A 16,803-nucleotide genomic window follows, 5' to 3' on the forward strand; every position below is an offset into this window, starting at 1 on the left:
GGCAGCATCGCTCCACCGCCCCCTCTCCCCTTACCCTGCTTAGTGTCTTCATGTCTCTTACTACTTCCTGACACTGTGTTACTTAATAATGTTCTATGGTGTATTTTTTCCCCTGGAACATAAAGTCCCCAAGGACAGAAACTTTGTCTGACTTGTTCACTGCTGCGCCCCTGGTGCCCAGAATAGTGCCCAGCTCACGGCCAGGGCTCTACCAGTCCATGCTGACTGACAGGCATCAGGCCCCAGAACAACCCGATGAGGCAGACGGGAGCCCCCGATTTTCTAATAAAGAAACTCGGGATCTAGGAGGTGGTTCTTCGGGTCAGGTGTGGGCAGAAGGTCTGAGCCCTTCGTCTGAGTGCCCTTTCGTTGGTGCGGGTGGTGATGCAAGGGCGGCTCCCGTGTCTGAGCTGCGTCTATCTAGGTCACGCACTGAACATCTCCCATGCCCTTCCAGCCTGCTTCCCGCAGCAGCCTGGTAAGGCGGGTGTGTCCGTGCTTCCCAGGACACTAACAGACCAGCAGGTTCTTAGCAAACCGCCTCTTCCTTCACACAGTGGGCGGCGCGGTCTGTCGGGGACTTAACCCTGGGGGTCTGACGCTCGAGGCCGGCACTGCCCGAGAGACAGGTGACCTGAGCCCCGTCTGCAGCTTTTACATTTCCTAGTCGCCACATAGAGAAGAGGTGAAATTAGGTTTAAAAGTAGATTTTACTTAACTTAGTACGTTTAAAACATTATCATTTCAACATGTAAGCAACACAACATTATTGAAATAATTTGTATCCCTTTTTCAAAGTGAGTCTTCCGAACTCAACGCGCACCGTAAACTCAGTGCCCGTGAACTTCGGACAGCCGTGCGTGGCTGGGGGCTGGCTTGCTGGGCTGCGCGCCTCGAGGCTCTGTTGCCTCTTCCTCAGAAGGCTTCATGGGCCTTGCCGGCTGCTGGCTGAGCTTCTATACTCCATTTGCTTTTGTTTGCTTGTTGTGTTTTTGAGTTGTATTTCTCAGCCTCAGGAAGGGAATGAAGCAATGATGAGGTTTAAAGTCTCTTCACAGTTGTTCATCGTGAGGAGTGGCAGAGAACTGGGCCGCACGTGGAGCACACCGCCCAGCGGGGCTCCCTGGGGAGACCCGGGGCCTCACCGTCTAGTCTGAGCCCCAGGTGACGCTCGGCCTCTCCTGGGGCAACTCTCTGAGGCTGGGGAGCTTCAGGGAGGGGGCGAGGGCTTTGTGGGTGTAGCACCTACACTCCGGCATGTCCTCAGCTGAGATGCGACGCCAGGTCCCCTGCAGTCCTCGGTCTCCAGGGAAGCACAGGAGTTGCCAGGTGTTGGAGTCGAACCGGACCACCTGGTGTTTCAGTTTCCTGTCTAAGAATATGAAAGAAGGAAACAAGCGAGATACAAAAGCCCATCAGAAATCACTTGCGTGGTTTCGGGGAGCTGGTGGTGGCGAGAGCAGAGCGGCTTGATCTTTCTCAGTCCCCACACGGTGCACTCGGGAACCCGTTCACAGTGTCCACAGTACAGCTGGGCGACAGGCTACCCCGTCCAGCCCGGAACACAGGTGCCGGGCACGGGCCTCCACCCAGACCTGCAGAGTGTCAGCGTCTGTGCGGGAGAAAGCAGCAGCGAGCAGGGGGCTGTCTGGCAACCTGGAGAACAGGAGGGCTCCAGAATTTTCAGCCGGAGTTCGCTGGGAAGTTTGGCAGGTTAATGTGAGGATAGCAACTGGAACAGAAGGACTTTGAGCACTCGAGTGACTGGTGGGTGCAAGAGATCTGTGGACTGGCCCCTACACTCTCTTGAAACCAAGCCACCAGGGCGCACTTCCAGGGCAGGGCTCCACGCCAACGAGAAATCCAGCGTGGGGTGGAGTCAGAAGGATCAGGGCAGGGGAAGTCAGGGTTACGGAAAAATAAAATTGAAAATAAATAAATAAAATGTGTGTGAGAAATCTCAAAAAGCAACTGCATGCTTTAAAAAATGATATTATTCCTTTATTTTTAGACAGAAGGGAAGGGAAGGAGAGAGAGAGAGAAACATCAGTGTGTGGTTGCCTCTCATGTGTCCCCTACTGGGGACCTGGCCTGTAACCCAGGCATGTGCTCTGACTGGGAATCGAACCAGCGACCCTTTGGTTCACAGGACAGCACTCAGTCCACTGAGCTACACCAGCCAGAGACGCAACTGCTTGTTTTTGAACACCATGTGAAGGCCACCAAAAGGAGAACTATATGAAGTTAGAAGAGCTACCTAAAAAGTTCAGAAAAGCTAATTTTGCATAAAAATAAAAAAGATGAAATTATTTTTGTCAAATCTCTATAGATAATGAAAGAATGCCAAAAAGATGTGCCACAAAGCAATCAGAAACTGTAATTCACACTAAGCTCAGGACACTGAGATTATGCTGTGAGCCTTACACAACAGAAATCTGAAGCAGAAAAATCTTAGGAATGAGGGGGCAGAATTTAGGAGAGAAGTGAAAATAAAAATACAATTCTGGAAATGAAAGTTGACCAAGAAGAAGCACAGAGATATAGATCAACATAAGAGAAAATGCCTGGAGGCAGGAAAATTATTAGTATCAAATGAAGAGGGAGATAATAAGACTGAGAAAAAGTGACCGATACTGACGATAGGCAGAGAAGATCCAACACACAGACAATAGAAATGCCAGAAAGGGGAGAATAAAAAGGCAATGGAACTGAACAGATACCTAAACTACAACTTAAAGAAGTTCCATAAAATAAAACAAAAGATTCAAAATTATATGGCGAAAGAGCACGTGATAAAGATGACCGTGGTAACCCAGAGTGGTCAGCACCGTCGACGTGCCCCTGGCAACCTGCTGGACGTTAAAGGAAAAGAGAGCGCTTCGGGCATCCAGACGAAACAGCAAACGGCTTATAAGAGAAATAACATCCGATTGCCGTTCATCTTGTTGACAGAAGCACTTTTTGCCAAAAGAAAGTAGAATAACAAATAAATCAAGGAAGGAAAAGAAAATGTGAGCCAAAAATTTTATGTCCAGCAAAACCTCCAAGTATAAGGGACGCTGCTAAACGGCTAGGAGCGTGCAAGGCCTCAGAGTGTTCCTCGGCGAGCCCTTCCTGCGGACCCCGCTGGAGGGCAAGCTCCAGGCGAGGGAGAGGGGTAGAGACCTGGCCCTCACAAGACCGGTGCAGCGCAGCCAGCGCGCACTTACAGTAGCGTCAAGACTAAGTAGGAGTCAAAGGGGAGAAGGTATAGTGTGCGGTGGCTGTGTGCCCATGTAATACACTTGGCGCGACCAGTGTATTGGGCGCAAACTGTAAGAAAGGAGGAGAATGGAGAGAACATGTGCGGAGTTTCATAACTTTCCTCAGTAGTTATATCGACACTGTTTGCATCGGTGTTGTTCTGAGACCATCGTGCGTGTGCTACAGGAGACAGTAAGTGACCGACTGTGGGGCCCTGTAACCCTACACACCCTGCATCCTTGAGACCCGGACTTCTGATACAGTGGAAGAAAGGAGATACAGCTGTAACACTGTAACAGCTGCTACAGCTGTAACAGAAGGAGTAAGTCAGGGGGGAAAAATGTTCTGAATCTGAATTTGAAATATCAGTATGAATTCCAGATTGTGGTCTTGGAATATTATTTGTCACTGAAAGACTCCATGGCTTCCCAGATAACTGGTTGGTTCCCAAGTCTGGGGCACGACATGTTCAAGACAGCCTGGTGCGTCCTTCCAGTACTAGCGAGGAAGCTGTCAAGGACTCCTAGGGTCAAAGGGACTCAGGAGCTAGCTGGAAGGAACTCCCCCTGCCCAGTGATGGGACAGTATGAGCTGGAAAAGGATAGTACTTGCAATTGATTGAGACCCATCAAACAGCAGGCCGTCACTGGGTGATGATGGGGAGCCAATTTATTTTCTTAGAAACTGAGAAATGTAAGGATAGAATCCAGTGTTTTTCCTGCATTTTACCTTTGAACTATTCTGGGTAACTAAATAGCAGATGAGAGAGAGTTTCTTTCTATTAATTTATTTCAGTCAATACATGGGAAAGAAATGATAGAATTAGAATAGCATCACTTTGTGACTTCAGTGCGGGAATAGATCTAAGCATTGAACGTCAGCAGCCACTCACATCACGAAAGGAGAGGAACTTGGTGCCCCCCAGTGAAACAGCACACCGCCACTCACCCCCAGTGCTGCCACGGGGTCCGACCCATGTCTGATCCAGTCTCCGGGCCCAGCCGCCAGCTGGCAGGGAATGCCGGGGGCAGAGGGGCGCGCCCACCTGCTCCGTGAGCGTGAAGAGCTGTGGGGGTCAGACGGTCGGGTTGTCCAGCAGGTGCCTTGTAAGGAACACAAAGGCGGAGGGAATACCTGTAGATTAAAAGAACTTAAAAGTACACATGAACTTCTACAACAGGCAAGATGCTGCTGCGATGCCTTGGCACACACACTTGGTTGACAAAATTGTAAAGACATCTGAGGAAAGTCAGGATAGTGGTGACTTTTGACAGGAGGAAGGGACTCGTGGTTGGGACCCGGCACAGGGAGGAAGTCGGAGGTGACTTTTTTTACATTGTGGTGAATTACATGTAACATAACACTTACCCTCCTAGCTACATACTTTTATGTCCTTATGCAAGGATGTGTATCTGTTTGGGAGAGACACTCATACATACACATTGATGCGACAGAGAGAGACACACATACACACAGATCGGTTGCCCCCTGTACTCATGGGGACCAGGGATCGCACTTGAAATCTGGGTGTGCGCCCTGACCAGGAATCGAGCCTGCAAACTTCTGGTGTATGAGACGACACTCCTACCAACTGAGCCATGCGACCTGGTCTACCATCTCAACTATTTTTAAGTGTACAGATCAGTAGTATTAAGCCCATTCACATTATTGTGCTATATAACCTCTAGAACTGGATTCATCTCGCCAACCCCAAACTCTGTATCCATTGAACAGCTCTCCATTCCCCACTGCCCTCAGCATCATTCCACGCTCTGTCTCTGTAACGTTGACTACTCGGGGCACCTCCTGTAGCGGAATCACACAGCGTCTGTCTTGCTGTGACTGGCTGATTTCACTCAGTGCAGCGTCCCTGAGGTTCCTCCACCTCGGGGCAGGTTGGAATCAGAATTTCCTTCCTCTTCATGCTGGATAATACCCCATGGTGCACGCGTGCCACACTTTTTTTTTTGTCTCTTCATCTCTTGATTGGCGTGGCTATTTTTGGACCTGAGTGGTGGTTACAAGGTGTTTATTTATAATATTGTTATCGGTCATCAAACCATGCCTTTGTTTAATGCGGTTTTCTGTGAGTATGTGATACTTCATAATGAAAAGGGTTAAAATTACTGAAAGGGTTCTCATTTCCCCTGGGGGTGCTTACAGATGGGTCGCAGCCCCCTTACCCCTTGGCGGCTGAGAGCAGAGCGGAAGGCGTGCAGGAACCTGTCTCTGTCACCAGTCGGTCGGCCGTGGGCGTCTTTCTAGGTCGACACGGCTAGACCCGACCCCCTGTCTTTAACGGCCGCATGGCGTTCTGGAGCGCGGGCACACCCTGGGTTCTTTTCTCCAGCAGGTCCCCTTTGATGGCCTTCTAGGGGGTTTCCAGTTTTTTGCCACCAAAAATGAGGGTGCAGTAAACCTCTGTATTTCTGTCTGTAGCCAAGTGCAGACCTCTGTGCAGAGCCCCCCTACACCGGTGCTGTTCTGTCTGTAGGGGCTGGGTTGCCGGGCCAGCAGCGGGCTCATTTCACTGTGTAGGAGATGATGTCAGCACAGTGAATGATCCTGGAGCAAGACAAAACTGCCATGAGAAACAATATTGAGATAACCAGCAGATTTTGAATGTGGACTGTGTGTTGGAGGATACTGTTGCACTAACGATAAGTTTCCTGGCTGTGGTGAGTTTACCATTATGTAAGCGGGTCATCTTGTTCTCGGGAAGTGACATGCCGAAGGATTTAGGGCCGAAGAGTCATCGTATTCGCATTTTACTCTCAAATGGTTCAGAAGAAATGTGCGTGTATAATTATATACATAGACATAAAGCAACTGAGGGGAAATGCTAATAATTAGTTAAGGTAGGTGAAAGGTTATAAGAGTTCATCATGTTATTCTGGCAACTTTTTTGTAAGTTTGACATTTAAAAAAAAAACACAAAAAGTTAAAAACTTGGATGAGTTACTGCCAGATCACTTTCCCAGAAGAACAGATGAAGCAGCATGTGGTCCCACCGGCCCCGGGTGGCTCTGATGGATGACGGAGCGCATCTTGCTGTTTAATTTGTGTTCACTCGACTCCGGTTCCAAAACTGTGCCGACACGGGCTTCCCGTGGCCCCGGGAGGAGAAGCAGGCACGTGTCTTTGGAGCCGGTCAATGCGTGTCCTGTGAGCCTTCCCGCTTCTGCACTGGCGGTCGATGTGAATGTACGTGGGAAGGGATCGTCCCGCCTAAGGCTCCCCGCTGATTGGCCGACAGCCTTTGTTGTTGCTGTTAGTTTATCTGGGGGCCGGGAGGCCCTTACACTGAGGTTGCAGCCGGGGAGGGAGGGCCGAGGGCCGCTGCTGGAGAGGAGACACGCTGCATTTAACATGCACAAGACATTTCTCTTTTCTTTTTGGCTAAGGAGCTTTCGTTTATCCACAAAATACCACCTTTCCCTAAGGGCCACATCGCGCCGTGGTGCTGTAGGTCTCTCCATCCTGAGGGACGCGTATCGACAGAAATGTTTTGAGATATGCGGCGTTTGGCCATTTCCCTAAAAGGCTGGAATTTTAGGAGGAAGGAGGACATGGGAGAAGGGGTCAGGATTAAAGCACGCGTTGCCAAGTGACTAGCTTAATTGGACATCCTGTGCTGGGGCTTCGCTTCCAGAAATGAGGAGAAGCCATTAAGATGCTTGTTCGTGAGCGTTCTCGTCAGTCCCCGCGTGCGCTCCCCACCACCTCGGGCGTGCGGCCTGGAAATGGTTGGAAAGGGGAGTCTCGTTGTCTGGTGTTTCTGTGGGGGCGGTGCCACACCCCTGGGGGACGCCCTTTCTCTCCAGGAAGCGGGGGCCTCTCCCCAGGGAGGGCTGAGAGCTTGCTGGGGAGCGGGACAGGACCTTGACCGCCCCCCCCCCCAAGCTTTTGGTAAAACTGTCTGCCTTGGGGTCCCCCAACTTCCCGGGAAGGACTGCTCACCAGCCACCTCTTTCACAGGTGTTTGCTTTGTGGTAAAACGCTCTGAAATTGGTGATTGGATGATTTCACCCACATGTTGATATATCCTTGCCTGGACACTGCATCCTTCTTGGATGGAATTGAGCGGATGGAACGCAACCCTCTGAAAACCTCAGGTTGCATGTTTGGGGCCGGCCAGTCTGTTTTAAGCCCGGTGACCCCTGCTCATCCTGTTTGTCTAGAATAAAACACTTGAACGCATTTTCTGGTTTGCAGTCAGCAGGGATCAGAATGTTCGAAACCTTGACCATCCAAAAAGTGTATGAAACATAAAGTCACTATTTTAATAAACCGTTTGGAAATTCAGTAGCAAACCCTAGAGCTGACGGCAGGATGGAGAGGAAACTTTCTCATTTTCACATTAGCAGACTTTTGGTCCTTTTCCTAAACGACCTCGCAAACATCCTGCCGGCTCTCCCGGACGGGAGTTAGCTCGGGCTGGAGCCGCGGGAGGGATTTCCGAGGCCCTGCGAGCTCCCAGCTCAGATCTGCTTTCACAAGGCCGTTCTGTTCCCCGGGACGGCAGAACCGATCCAAGTGGCGGAGCGTGGGGCCAGCAGTCTCCACGGGCCTGGCAGGAGAAGTGCCAGTCTGTTTGCTCTGCCTGGGCCAGACGCGCCGGCCCGGAGGCCTCCGGGCGGAGTCGTCACTGGACGCCCAGATCACGAGGGCAGGTCCACGTGTGCTGGTGTCTAGTGCCCCCTCGCCCCACCGGTGGGTGGACCGGGAGGCGGGAGAGGGCAGCTTCCCTCCAGCGCGACCCGCTGTCTCTCTGCCGGGCTTCCGTGAGTGGCGGCGTGTCCCCTCTGGGCCCGTGAAGAGCACCGGCCTTTCCGAGGGGACGGAGGGGCTCCCCGCCGACGCTGCCTGCTTATTTCCCTCCCTGCCCAGAGAGGTTCTCCCCCGTACGCGTGGGCACAGCGCCTCTCCCTGTGCACGCACACCACGTCCAGCCCCGCCCGCAGCACACGTGTGTACCCAGCGTCTGTCAGGTGCCCGGCCTTCTGCGCCTTCGTCTTGGATTTGCACTGAGATCCTGTAAGACGGAGACTGTCGTTACCGCTTTGCAGATGTGTCAGCTGAGACTGGGAGCGCTGTCAGGTGTCCCGCAGAACACTGCTGTCCGGCGACGGTGCCAGACACGTACCCACGCCCGCGGGTTCCAGAGCCCGTGCTCGGTCCTCAGCATCGCGCCCTCCCCGCTGACCTGTGTTGGGTGGACGGGGCGTTTTCTTCCTGAGGGAGGCACCCAAAGGCCGGCGGCTCGCCTTTCCCTGGGCTTCACAGCGCGTCTGTTATGTGACGCCCAGCATCCCGTGTGGCATGTGGTGACAAGCGGGTCACGTGAACTCAGCTCAGGCCAAGCTTTGGCCCGAGCAGTTGCTGGCGGTGCTGCCCCTGTCACGTTGCTCAGCGGGCTTCCGACGACGGGGACAGCCTTGAACCAGACGTGCGCGTTCCGTGCCCACCACGTTAGTGCTTCTCAGCTAGCTGTGGTGAAGGACCCATTTCTCTTCCATCTCCGACCTATAGAGGACTAATGCTCTGAAAAATACAGTGAGAGTATTGTGGCAAATTGCTGTAAGAGTTTCCAAAAGCTTGCTCTCCAGGTCTGTAGTTATCTCATGCACTGTGGGCTGCGGAGTGAACAGCCTGTGGTCCCGCACTGGCCTGCAGGGGCGTCTTGAATGTCGTGCTACCATATAATTTGGAGGAGCCTTAGATTTCAGAAGACACAGACAATTTCTGTAAGCCGCAATTTAAAAAAATTAAATTGAGAGTAATAGTGTCTCTGTGTAGCATTCTAATTTGTAGTATTGCCAACTTTTTAAAATTACAAAAGTAATTCATGCGTGGAAAAAAAAACTTAAATTGTACAAAAATATCCAAAGTAAAAAATGTCCCCCTTTTTCTCAGTCCCACACTTCAAACTGTTCCCAGTCCTTGAGTTGATCTCACATCCAAGAGAGGAGGGTGTGGGTCAAGATTGATGATGAGGGGAGGGGCGGGAGAGGCGTTTTAGAAGTTTGCCTGTGTTTTCACTCTGTTCCATCTTGGTTTTTGTTCAGGGGGTTGAGTGTAACTTTGGAGAATGTGTCACTGCTCCGTACAGACTCAGAATGATGCGGCAGCTGCCTCTGCATCTTCTAACGCCTCCTCTCTCTCTCGTTGCAGAGCCAGATCACGCTGATGGACATCCCCGTGTTCAAAGCCATCCAGCCGGAGGTCTGTACCTTGTCCTTTACGCGATCCCCACAGCCGTGTCACAGTGACTCCATTTCTCGGTTTCTCTCTTGACGTCTTTGCACGTGCACGTGGTCGATCCCAGCCCCGTTAAAGAGGGTGCCCAGAGACGCCCCACTCTTGATGGCGCTTGCTCCCTGAGCCAGGCGTCTGGACTCCCCAGAGAGTGTCCCCACGTCTGGCCCCCACGTCCGGTCCCCTGCGGCAGGGCTGCGGCCCTGGGTGCCGTGGCCACCGTGCCTGAGCCAGGCCCCGCCACGCTAACTACTCGTCCCCGGCTCTTCCTGCGGGCGGCAGCCCCCGTCAGGAAGCGGCTGTGAGGGAACGTTTTTTCTAGAGAGTTTTCTTTCTGCCAATCCCGAATGCCGGCGGTGGCCTTGTGTCTGACTTTGAAACCAGGTGCTACCGCATAACACATACGTATTTACATCAGATCGCACTGTACATTTGTGGAAACAGCATACTCAATAAAGGAGAAAAAGTTGACTTAAAAAAGCTGATTTTAAAAATTCCTGGAAATGCCGAGCTGTCGATAACAAGGCTTCATAGTGATTTCAGTCGGGGTTCTTCTTTATCAGCAAGGAATAGGAATGCCTTTCAAAGCAGCTGTGACGGGCAGAGGAGGAACTTATTACAGGGGTAGGAGGGGCGTTCCACAGAGCACACGGGGCGGACGTGGCGTTCAGGCCACCTGGAGACCCCGCCAGCGTACAGGCTGCCTGTGCGTCTTGCCCCCGCTTCTCCCTCTCCTCTCTCCCACCTCCGCTCCTGCCTGCCCGCCTGGTTTAACTCGGCCTCCCCACGGGGCCCGCGTTCACGTGGTCCCCACTTACGCCACCCTGCAGACCGAGACCAGCAACTCTCGGTCCACCCAGCCCAGCACAGCCAGGTGTCTGGCGCGGGTGCTGTGACTGAGGGCAGGGGTGCGTGGCCAAGGCGAGTGAGCACAGCGGAGGGGCAGCCTCGTGAGTGGGTGCAGATTTCAGGGAGGAGGGGTGCAGAGCTGTGTATGTCAGAAGGTGTCCGCTGCCCCCAAAAGTGGCTGCTGTGCATTCCCAGCGTGCCCTTGTTACTTGAGGGGAGCTGTCAGGACCGAGAGAAGCAGCACTGAATACAGAGTGAGATGGCGGGCCGGGCCCCTGGGAGCTGGCATCTCACCCGAGCGGGCGCCCACCCTTCCCACGTCTCCGGGCCATGCTGGAAGGAGAGGGGTCGTCTCGGGCCACACAGTAAATAAATACATTGCAACTTGTGATCACACACACAAAAAATCTCACCGTGGTTTAAGTAAATTCACGATATTGTGTTGGGCCGCATTCAGAGCCACCCTGAGCCGCATGCGGCCCGCAGGCCGCCTGTTGGACGCCCCTGCCAGAGCTTAGGAAGAAACCAGCGTCGTTAGCTGCCGCCAGCGTTTACGGGGAGACGGGCAGTGATCTGCACTGTGTGTGTGTGTGCGCGCGTGCACCTCTGTCCTCTCCAGTGAAAACAGCGGAAACAACTCACTCACTACCCTTTGGAGCCTTTTGGGGGAGTAGTGGGTTGACGGTCACCTTAGTTCTCAGCTGAAACTATTTCTGATCATGTTCGCTGCCTAGCCTTCATCTGGAGTGGTTCAGACGTTTAGATCTTTATTCGGGTCCCACTGGGGAGGGCAGTCCAGCGTGCCGTGAGCCTGAACCGAGAGCCTGCGTGCGCCCAGGGAGAGCGGGATTGCTGCGCAGGCTGGCGGGGGGAGGGCCAGGGTGCGGGCTCGTCAGAGGCACAAGCAGGAGCAGACCAAGGCTGTCCTCGGGCACTGCGGTTTGGAAGGCACCTCATCCAAGGCATGGCTGGTTTCAAGTTGTGACAAGACGTTAGGGTAGAGAGGTGTTTTGCTCTCAAGATTCTGTTAGCTTGGAGAAGTGGTTCTCAACTGTGGCTGCGCATCAGAATCGCCTGGGCAGCCTCTGAGACATGGGGTGCCCAGGCGCCACCCAGACCACTGGGTCTGCCTCTCTGGGTCAGGGCCCAGAGCCCAGTCAGCCCTATTTTGTAAAAGCTCACCAGAGGATTCTGGGGCAGAGTGGAGATTAGGAACTAGTTGCTTTGAGGTATCTGGAGAAACCCCAGACTTGAATGCCTTGGATCCATGATACATTAGCTAAAAATGGAAGCATTTGTTCCTCATTGTCATCGTCAACATTGCGGTTAAAAGGAGGACCCTGGGAGCTACCCAGCCTTTTCGCTGTTTTTATTTTTGTTAGCAGACTGAAAACTAGAATTGTTTTTTCCCTTGAAGATGCCCGCCACACTGTGGGTGGCCACCCCGAAGTTGGAAGGACATGAATAGGGGACAGTTTTTAGTTGGTTGTAGGCAAGACTTGCAGGAGGCAGAGGCCAGCATCTGAGAGCAAGACGGGCCGGTGAGCGACCGGCTCCTCCAGGGCGAGGAAGCCTGCGGACCGGTGCCGTGGGCCCTGGCCGTGAGTCCGAGTCAGCGGGGGAGCTCTGTCCAAAACCCGGGTGCCAGGGCTCCGTCCCTGGAGGTTCCGATGCCCAGGGTGCAAGCGGGCTGGGCCCCTGTGTTGCGGTCAGTTGGTCACTGTTTCGTTCGGTGCCTGCGTTGTCCCGTCTCCAGCCAGCGGGAGCCCTTTCCTGTTGTCTACTGTCATCTCCTGTTGCGCACGGCCCGTCCAGTTTTCATGACGCCGTCCTTGCTCTTTGGGACAACCGGAGGTGGTGACCCGGGTGCTGTGGCACGCTTCCTCCCGAACACCCGGACTCGGCTTCCGTTCTTTCGGGGGTGCCGCTGGCGTCTCCCAGTGGAGAGGGGTGCCTAGCAACCGCCGCCCGGGTGCGAGGACGTCCGCTGCTGCTGGGCCACGCGGTCTTTTCCGTGGGCGGGGCTGGGGCGCGGCTATTTTCTGAAGGGAAACCCATGAGACTGCAATTCGGGCAGGTGGTGTCCTTTCTTCACGGTGCTTCCCTCCTCGTCCTCGCCGCAGCTTCCCTGTGGGTGGCGTGTGGTGCCCCCTCGTATAGCTCTTGGGCTTGGCCCTGTGACTGAGGCGCGAGCGGTGGTAATGCGAGTGGCGAACTGAGGTGGAAAGAGGAATTCCACCCTCCGTGGTGGACTGGTGGCTGCTGCTCCTTCAGCCCGAATCCCAAACCCGGAGCCCGGATTCTGGCCCAGCCCAGGGGGGCCCGGCAGAGGCCGGCTGAACTGCAGCCACTCTGCAGACCTCCGAGCGCGGCAGACACACTGTTGCTGGGAGCTGCTGGGATGGGGGGGCTGGGTGTCACCCCGAGTTGTCTTGTATTGATGGGACCGACGCAGTGCTGATCCTCCCGTTCCCAGTCTGACCTGACGGGGTCGTTAACTTCCTTCCCTTGGTTTTCATATGTTGTTTGTGACGTTGACAGCTGGATCCTAACAACCTTAAATAATTACTTGTTTTGTATCATCCCATCACATATAAAAATAGTTTTAAAGTAACAATATCGATGTTACTATTAACCTGCAGACTACTGTTAAAGCTTAGCATTTCTTTGCAGTACTGTTTGTCTTCAGTTCCTCTCCCGATTTCCTCTCCCTCCGGTCCGACCACTGACCTACTGCACCCAGGGGGCCTCCCTCCTTCACTCCCCCGCGGGCCCTCGGAAGCACCAGGGCAGAGAAGGAGGGCCCCGTGCACTTGGTTCTGGTGATCTGCCTCCTGGGAGGCCCTGCCGTTATCCCCGTGCCCGGGACGCAGTGGATCCCCGGTAACTGTGTGTTGAATGAGCGGGGCATGAGTGAGCGAACGAGAGCAGTGCTGCGGCAGAACACTCCTGGCTGTGCCTGGGCGCGCCGCCGGGGGGGCGGGGGGCACCAACCCAGGGACGTCGTTGCCAGGGTGCCTGTTTGCGGTGTGACCACTTCCCCAAAGCAAGGGTTTTGCCTGGTGAGCTCAGCCTTTGAAGGCTCGGGTTTCCAAGCGCCGTCGATAACAGGGTAGAGCTGGCCGCGGCTCCCTTCTGCAAGGGGGGCCGCGCGAGCATCGTCCCGGGGCTCAGAGGAAGCCAGGCAGACGGTGAGTTAAGGGTTGGCAGAGAGCAAGGAAAATGGAAGTTAGCAAATGTGGAGCCATGACGGCCCCGTTCCCTGGTGACTCTAACAAGTGAAAATTTTTATCAAAAGTTGGCGAGTTAACGCAGATACAGCGCTGCAGTATAATAGCTCGCAGCTGTGTTTAACTTACACGCTGTGGCCTAGAACCCTCTCACCACCGCGGGGGATGGGGTTGCAGGGGCTGGGTGGGTTCCTCCCGCCCAGGGGCCGGGGTCAGGGCGAGGGGGCCAGGGCGAGGGCTGCACTGTGGAGGTTGTCTCTCGGAGGGGCCCACCGGCAGCAGCCTTGGGAGAAGGCACGTTTTCAGGTGCCACCTTGTTTCCACCAGCACCCCCACCCCACCCGTCTGTCATTCTGCCCAGCTCCCGGCCCATGGACTGGAAGGTCCGACAGTTTCTCAGAAGCAGGTTTGAGTGCCAGCACTGTTTTAGTCGTTAGTTTCAGCGTGGCGCAGCAACCCCGGGGGGGGGGGGGGGGCTGCCGTTCCTCGAATGTGCTGACAGTGAGCATGGCGTGCACGCTCCGCAGCCCGGGCGCCGGCCAGGCCGGGCTGCCGGCGCTAACCCTGCACGGTGTGCCCACCAGCACGGCCGGGTCCGACAGAGCTGGTCCGCTCCCGGCGCTGCCCCTCCCGGCTCGGCCTCCGCACCAGTCACGGCTCCCTCTCTTCGAGTGTCACTGTTCTGGTGTGTAAAACGGGGGAAGCCGTGGTTTTTACGGTGCGATGGGCACGTGAGAACTGAGCTCAGTGCCCGCACGCAGAGAGTGCCCGGTAGCCTGCGGCTCTCACTTCCCACCGGCAGGAGTCTGAATGGGTGCTACGAGTTACGGCGTGAGGGCGTTCTCGGCAGAAGGGTCAGCGGTGGCCGTGTGGGAGCCCGGGGCGCAGAACAGGAGGCGCTTTCAGTAGCATCGTGGCGAAGAGCACGGGACTCGGAGTCCGTCAGGCGGAGCTCGCAGGCCGGCCGGCCCCGGGAGGGCGGGGGCTGGGGTCTGACGCACACGGGCACCGTGGTGTGCGGAGGGCCCTGCGGACACGGGGCAGGGCGGCTTGCTCCGCCTTGGAGTTGGGGCGTGGACGTGGGGCCTGGAGGCTGAGAGGGACTGCACCTCGTGGGTGGTTTGGGGAATGGGGAGGGAGTCGGGAAGGGCGCTGCAGGCAGAGTGGCCGGCTCGTTGCAAAGGCAGATACTACTCTATTGAGCGAAACGAAGTGCTACCTCTGGTGCTGGTGCCGGGGAGGAGGAAAGTTCACTGAGGGACTTCAAAAGGGGTGTGGCACGACAGGTTTGTATTTTAGGAATTCGTTCTGACCAGCTGAGGTGGAGCCCACTGGAGTCAGGGAGACAGGTGAGCAGGTTCCCCACAGCCCAGGTGAGGCAAGGGTGGTAGGAACAGAGGCGAGTGGGGGCGAGTGGAGGGGGGCCTGGTGCTGCCCGGGTAGGAGGCTGCTGTGGGAGCCGAGACGTGAGAAACAGGGCGGGGAAAGCAGTGGGCTGTGTGCTTGGGGGGTCGAAGGAAGAGCAGAGGTCAAGAAGGAGGCAGCGAAAGTGACCCCAGGGAGAGGAGGAGGCCCAGGGGAGTGTCCTGGAGGTCCAGCTGGGTGGTCCGCAGTGTTTTGCTGGGGCCGGGGGCTGGGGGCGGGGGGGGGGGGGAGGCCAGAAGGGCTGGAGAGTGCCGATGGCCTGGAAGAGTCACAAAGGGCTGAGGGACCAAAAGTCCAGCAGCAGACAAAGCTGAGGTTTGACCAGGAGCAGGGGCGTGAGAGGGAGGCTGGGAGGTCACGCAGGGGGCAGGGGCTCAGAGTTTAGGGTCGAGGAGGCGGGGTGTGGGTGACTGTGCTCGAAGGGGTGACGGCCGTGCCTTTTTGGTGGCTGCGGTGAGTGGAGAGGAGATGAAGGTCTGTCTGGGAGGAACTGAGGAGATGAAGGTCTTTCTGTGACCCGGGGGTGAGACGACAGCAGAGCGGGAGGAGGGACGACAGTGAGCCGGAGCTGGGGGAATGAGGACGTCCCGGGGGTGCGAGCTGACAGCACCCTGGATGGAGGTGGGGGTGCCAGGGGGCAGCTCGAGCTCCCACAGGAGGAAGCTACGGGGTGGGACCAGGAGCCGCATCAGGTGAGGACCCAGTGTCACCAGGGCCTGCCACTGGGGTTGAGGCACAGGCCAGGCGCTCAGTGTCAGCAGAAGGCAGGCAGGGGACGGTCTGGGGGGGCGAGCCGTCCTCAGCCTCGCTCCTCCTCACCGTGGGCCTGGGGGGAGCCTGGTGTCTGAAGGGACGAGTAGAACCTGGAGGGGAGAGAGAGGAGCAGCACCCACAGATGGCTGTTTCGGGACGTTGTCCAGGCAGAGCTCGCGTCCCTCGGGGCACTGCCTCTAGACAGGTTTGGTGGCACCCCCTCCCTCATCAGACCTTGACCCCGGAGCTCGACCTGCCCAGCATCTGCTGGCGGGCAGGAGGGCTGGCCCGCAGGCACGAAGACTCCCCCGAAGCGGGCAGACTCGCTGCGGTTCGGGGAAACGCTGCCTGTGGTCCAGGAGCCCGACCCTCTGGCCTTTCGTCTGGGTGCTGTTTGCCTGCTCCGAGGACGCGGGCATTCCAGAAGGCCGAGGTCAGTGCTGGATGCTGGACAAACCCTGTGTGTCTTTACTGCTCCTTGGAAGCACCGCGCTGGGCCCTGGGAGAAGGCAAGAGCTTTGCCAGCAGCCAGTTATTTGTCAAGAGGAGATCGGTTTCGCTGACATCATTAAAACCCCTCTCTCAGGTCACATGCTGGGCAGTTTCCTTAGGCCATTTCCCTCGCCTGGCCTACGCACTGCCACCTCCCCGGTCACGTCTCCCCAGGGGCAGTCCTGTCCCCCAGCCTCCTCTCAGTGCCCAGAGACATCTTTCCAAAGCCAGAGTCTGACCGCTTCCGGGTCCTGCCTCGCACCCTCGGGGGCTCCCCCCTGCTCTGAGTTTGCAGACCTGCCCACCGGACTCTGTCTGGAAGGCCAGCCACAGCCCTCCCGGGCCCCAGGGCCCCAGCTCCCTGCAGCCCCCTCGGTCCCCCCCCCCCCCACTGCAGCGCCTTCCCACGGCTGTGCCCTCAGCCCCCAGGAGGTGGGGTGAGCAGCTGAGAGCCCCAGGGGGGTGCGGGTTCCCTCGTGTTCCTGCGCACCCCACCACCCGCTGCTTCTCCGGCGTAGCGCTTCTCACCATGGTGCTGGAGTGTCCTGACTTT

General features: G+C 56.0%; 1 protein-coding gene across 8 annotated transcripts in view; it reads left to right on the top strand.

The window, feature by feature from the left end:
* RALGPS1 (Ral GEF with PH domain and SH3 binding motif 1) overlaps positions 1-16,803 on the top strand; it is a 233,187-nt gene that overhangs the window by 31,482 nt on the left and 184,902 nt on the right. For 7 of the 8 annotated variants that reach the window (XR_004902354.1, XM_028512846.2, XM_028512854.2 and 4 more), the window contains exon 4: positions 9,418-9,468. The exons of the other annotated variant lie outside the window; for it this stretch is intronic. Coding sequence is in view for 6 of the 7 variants with exons in the window: in XM_028512846.2 (XP_028368647.1) it covers positions 9,418-9,468 (51 nt within the window). In the remaining variant the exon portion in view is untranslated. The remainder of the gene's footprint in view (positions 1-9,417; positions 9,469-16,803) is intronic. 8 annotated transcript variants of the gene reach the window in all.

This window comes from Phyllostomus discolor, chromosome 3 (genome assembly GCF_004126475.2).
Source record: "Phyllostomus discolor isolate MPI-MPIP mPhyDis1 chromosome 3, mPhyDis1.pri.v3, whole genome shotgun sequence".
Classification (NCBI taxonomy): Eukaryota; Metazoa; Chordata; class Mammalia; order Chiroptera; family Phyllostomidae; genus Phyllostomus; species Phyllostomus discolor.